We start from the raw sequence: 5724 nt of genomic DNA, 5'->3' as shown, positions 1-5724 counted from the left end.
AAAAAAAAGAGGAGCAAAGTATGGTTCAGAGTGCTTAATATCTTTTGCACTCCGTTCCCGTGGGTGGGCCTTCGAGTTTCCAAAGGTTCTCCAGTGAACGTGGCCTGGATATAAATATTCTTAACGAGGGATGGACGAGAAAGAGCGGGACGGGTAGGGAGTAACTGGAGTACCGGGTGGAGAGGGGAAAACGGAATAAGAGGGCGGCCATAGACCGACCATTAGGCCAGCCAAGCGTCGACGAAGTAGAAGAAGGTAGATAAAGCTTGCTCCACTATGTTGCATTGATTTACTAGTGGTTAATTGATCATTCATCGCATTCCGTCGGGAATATATTTATATATTCGGCCATACGTAGAATAAGAAACTGAGGGGGAGAATTCGTAACACCGATTTTCGCCGCGAGTTTACGCGGAATTTCCCATCCCTTTTGCCTATAATTACTCACAGCCTGCTGATCAATCGCAGAAAAGGTCAAGTGGGATCAAGAGGGGGTTGGATGCATCGTACGATCGATGCCCATTTTTCATTTCACTCGAATCTCTTTCAAATCTATTTTCGCGATAACGGGTTACGTAAGAGACGAGCACAGGATTACGCATCCAGCATAATTAATAATAAACCCGGTATCTTATTTTTATCGATATACGGAATCAAAGCTTTCCCCACGAAATCTTCTTCACGCGAGGCGCCCACGTAAATTGATTTTCTATGCGTTTACCATATTTTGCAACGTGCCAGACGTGAAATGGGTCAGGCAACGTGGAGAGAATAGTTTAACTTGAAAGACGGCGTCTGACAGTGCATATCGTTATGTTGCGTGCAAGGTCGGCTACCATGCAACGCCAGTCAGATTCACAAAAATTTTTACCCGTGATACTACCTGTAATTGCGTATCTGTAATAATATTCAAACTCTCCGTTTTTTTCCTCTTCTTTTTCTTTCTCTCTCTCTTTCTCTCTCTCTCTTTGCATCCTCAAACGCGTCTCGCGTCCAAGTTCTGTTTCGTAATCCACATAAGCAAAAGCGAAGAAGGTCAGTCGGCGTACTCTTTGAACCGAGACCGATCTATAGATCTTTCAAGATACGATGAAAGAGCCCATAGATTCCTGTATTCGGTTTAGCGGATACGTAAACGAGACGCCTTCTGTCCCACGTGTTACCGGAAAGGATGTATTCTCCTTGATTTACGAATGCAAAAGGACCGATAAATCGACCCTCCTTCCGACACCCGAAACGAAGATGCAACGTCCTTCCAATCCTTTCTTCGTATTTTACGAATACGTATCCGAAGGAATTTTATCGCCGATTGATAATCGATAAAAGAGAAGGATAAACTGTGAAACTAGGGTACAGGCAGAAACAGAAACTTCCGTGTTCAACGTGCGTCGAACGATGCGCAGCCGGTGACATTCGTCGTCGGCAAACAGTGGAATCTAACTTGTGCAACTTGACAGACAAATTTTCGTCGCGAGTACATAAATATTTCGCAAGTTTTTCGTACGTAAAAAGCCACTTTATGAAGAGATAAACATCACTTCGGAATGGCTTGCAAGTTCGAAGTCGCTGTCAGTGGTATATGTCGGTATTTGCTCAGACAAGGGGAAGCGACAAGAGCACGCGACATAAAAACGTCAACATCGAGCCGAAAACTTTCGTTCAACGATATCAAAACATGCTTGCAAGTTTTTTTTTTTAAGAAATGTAAAGGAATAATTTTAATAATCGACGACGTTAAATACAGATTCTTAAACATCTTTTAAAAAAAGAAACCAATAAATATTAAGCGAAACTTTAAGAATTAATTAATCGTTGAAGAATCGTGGTTTCTAAATTTAAAAAGCTTGGAGAAATGTAATTTCGATAAAATCGTACTCTTGGAAATTGGATTTTCTTGAAACCACAAAATCGTTTGATTCAAAATGCAAAAGGTTTGAAGTGAAATCCATCTGAGAAATTGCAATCGATGCGACCCACATACACTGGTTGCTTCGTCGTTGCAAGAAAAAATTAACCAATTTCGATCGACGTTTCGAATCAAAAGTGTATTCGATGGTAACAACAACGATCGAGGATCGATCGATAGAAATAATTTTTCTTAATTGAGACGGAATGCATTGGAAATCGGCAAACGTACGGAGTCAGAAATAAGCAAATGTTGACCGTACAATAATAATAGTCCTGTTTGCCGAAATCAATTTCGGTGTTACATCCAAATACAATTTTGCTGAAAAACGGTGCAATCGGAAATTGCATTACTGACAGTGCAAACTAACGTTTAATTGCGTCGACTGTCATTGTATGCCCAGGTAAACTGTAGCTATTCAATGCATTTATACTGCGCTGCAATCGGAAATCAATAAGCAAACAGAAACATTGTTTTCGGATCGATTTCCGCTTACAGATAGGTCGTGCGGTTTCGTATGCTCATCAATTAAATGAAACGTTATCGCAGAAATTTGACGAAGGGGACCGGTATCGATCGGTAAAAAAATTAAAAAAAAGTCCAATTGAATATTTCAAAATGTCACGGTTTCTTTATACGGGCCACGCCAACTAAGATAATAAAAAAAAAAAAATAATTCAATTTTTTCGTAATTCACGTAGAAAATCGCACACGTAAATGGAACAATCGTCGACATCCCGATTTAAAGATAAAATTTACGGAGATCCACGTACTATTACGTGTCCCGGAATTTTCAAATTATTTGGGCCACTATGGCCGGTTTAATAAATCAACGTGATTAAGCCTCATTACTTAAAAGTGCAAAACAAATGATATGCTTTTCCTAGGTATGTGGTAAAAATTATTACTATAATTTCACTAGCTGAATATATTCGCCGTTGTGTCTTGTTACAAATGGGATTCGATCAGGCAACGATGGTAAAGGGAGGAAGAATCAGAGACAGAGATCTTGGGAAGTTATCAAGCATCGATTCGCGATGAGAAAGGAAAACAGGAATACGAAAAAGCAACGGAGGCGTTGTTGGAAGGGAATAATCGATAAAGCAACCTGAGGCTACACACATCCTTTTTTCCCTTCTTTTTTCTTTTTTTGTTTCTTCTTCTTCTTCTTTTTTTCTGGGCAATAAATTTTAGCTTCGTATAATCGAGGCTATTAAAAAAGTTAATAGGAAAAGTTTGGACGGAAGAATTCCACCACCGGGAACGAAATTGATTCGGTTCGGTACAGAACAGAGAACACATCGAGCTACTTTGTGCCCGTTTGAAGTTTAGACTTGATTGCGACCTGTCTCCAATAACAACTTAGAATTTGGCAACGAGTCAATAAAAATTCAGTCCCGGCAGCACAACCGGTCTGAACAATGGACTCTTTGCTACGTCAATCGAATAAACCGAATTTCCATTCCCAAAGTTAGAGTTGACCCGTCGGTTAGTTAAACCCTGCCGAGGCATAGGGCGCAATCAAAAGTGGGCTGAAACTTTACCGCACTCCATTTATCTCGCCGTGGAATATTTTATTCGCGGGATTTTCACGTGTTCCGTGAAAGATGGGACAATTCAAAAAGTCGGATGACGACGTGCTCGTATACGCTGTCAGAGGAGAGAAATGGCGTGGAACGAAGAGCTGTACCGTGTCGAGGGAAGTTAAAGGGGGGAGGGAAAGAAAGGGGCAGGCAAGAAAACAAGATCACGGCGAGGGATGCGAATCCCTAGCAAAGGATTTCGACTGCATACACGAGCTTTTAAACTTTCTCGCGGTACAAAAAGTTGCTCCGTTAACTTCCTAAGAACTTCATCCTATGAATAGTTTCGCGAGCATGAATCCCTAATGCGCCGGCCTTTCATCCGTTCCGCGGTTTCTTCGAGATAAGTGAAAAAAAAAAAAAAAAAAAAAAAAAAAGAAGAAGAAGAAGAAGAAGAAGAAAATAAAGGGAAGAAAAATGAATTGACGTAATATTAATAGGAATACTCTGTGCGAAGTTCTAAGAAGCGGATAATAGAGGCTTCATTCATATTTATGATACCGATAATTCCACGTCAAAATTACGTCAAAATTTAGACGATAGACGAAGAACGTGCATAAACGAGCAGCGCTCGAGTTGACCCGATTAGCAATGCATATTACACACAGCGATAGATAAACGAAACAAGAGGCAAGTTGAATAGTTCAACGTGGATCCTCGATCACGATCGGTTAAAGGTAGTAAGTTTTGAAGAAAAACAAATCAAACTTTTGAAACAGAGGGAAATCCGGGACGGGATTGGCCGGAGAAATTTCCCCTGGTTCGCGAGATTAATCTTAGCAACGATATAAAAAAGAGGATAATTCTGGAATAATCGATATCCCTTACTTTCTTCCTTCTTTTTTTTTTTTTTTTTTTTTTCGACGATGTTTAAAAGATAGGTCTGTGAAAGAGGGTAGGAAAAATGAAAAACCACAAAAGGAAGGAGGGAGGGGAAAGGGGAGGGAGGAAAAAACGGATGAAAAGAGAGTTATCATCGACAAAGGATAGGAACGGGGCAAGCATAGGCTCGCAATTCGGTTCGACTCGACGGAACTGAAAACTCAACTCAACTCGGCTCGGCTGAGCTCTCTAGCTGGCTCCAGCTATTGATCGGGGGCCGACCGGGGTCAGAGTAGCAGTGGACTACATCGGTACACCTACGAGTGCAGGGTGCTCCACGTGTTGGTATGTGCACTCCTGCACACCGATGCGAGCTTGCACACGGACGGACAGCATCTATCCTCTCTAACCACCGACGCTACGTACGAGCCACCAACGGCGTTGCGACGTCGCTATTTACTTTCCAGTTGCCTACTGAAATGCCGTGTAAATGTATATCCAGTTGGTGCTGCTAGAAAACTGTATGCTCTTTTGTTGGAATTCGACCGAGACATTACTTTTTCTAACCTGCTTTCCTTTCTTTTCTTTTTTTTTTTTTTTCTTCTTTTTTTTCACTCGCGTACCCGTTCCCATTTGAATTTTTCTACGCTCGTGTACAGTCTTTTCGTTCTCTCTCTCTCTCTCTCTCTATTTCTCATTTTTTCTCTCGCTCTCTCTCTCTTCCCTTAATCGAGGAGAAGTTGAAGTAGCAGACAGAACGTTTTATAGAATTTCCAGTTAAAAATAATCGCTTTCAAACTCACCTCGTTGGTGTTCCATCGGTGCCTCTGAGTTGGAAAATGTTCAGCTCGTGGCAAGGTCTCCAAATTCTCCGGAAGTTTTATCGGATCTCCATCTAAACGGGAAGGAAAGAAAAAAAGAATTCGATGAAAATCTGATCTCTCGACGATTGGAACGTTTTTCTTTCTTTTTTCCTTTTTTTTTTTTTTTCGCGTAAAATACGAGTTTTCGAAATTCAAAGAATATTTAATAAAGTATCAATTATATCATTCGTTTGGTTAACTCTTTCAATCGTTAATCTGATTATCATGCGAGTTACTAATAATTTGTGCTCGCATATATTTATTTCGACGAAAGTTTAGACGTTTGCATAACACATCATTAATCGTGTTTATATACAACGGATCGAAACTTCTATCGATCGTAACTCGTGTACGAGAGAAAGAAAACACAGTGTTAAAAGTAATGCACTTTTCATGTGCATAATATTACTTTCCCGGGAATGTAAACGCATAATTTACTGAAAAAGAAAGAAAGGAAAAAAAAAAGTAGGGCCAAGAAAACAATTTTCCTCTTTTTTCATGTTAAAGTAAAAAAAACTTAAATATAAATTCAATCCGATAGTTTAAGAAT

General features: G+C 40.2%; 1 protein-coding gene across 9 annotated transcripts in view; it reads right to left on the bottom strand.

The window, feature by feature from the left end:
• Positions 1 to 5724, bottom strand: part of LOC102673008 (calmodulin-binding transcription activator 2-like) — a 35811-nt gene that overhangs the window by 8638 nt on the left and 21449 nt on the right. For all 9 annotated transcript variants that reach the window (XM_006609383.2, XM_031515102.1, XM_006609384.2 and 6 more), the window contains one exon: positions 5115 to 5206. In XM_006609383.2, coding sequence (XP_006609446.1) covers positions 5115 to 5206 — 92 coding nt within the window. The remainder of the gene's footprint in view (positions 1 to 5114; positions 5207 to 5724) is intronic.

Source organism: Apis dorsata, unplaced genomic scaffold (genome assembly GCF_000469605.1).
Source record: "Apis dorsata unplaced genomic scaffold, Apis dorsata 1.3 scaffold_53, whole genome shotgun sequence".
Classification (NCBI taxonomy): Eukaryota; Metazoa; Arthropoda; class Insecta; order Hymenoptera; family Apidae; genus Apis; species Apis dorsata.
This window is presented reverse-complemented; position numbering and strand designations above follow the sequence as displayed.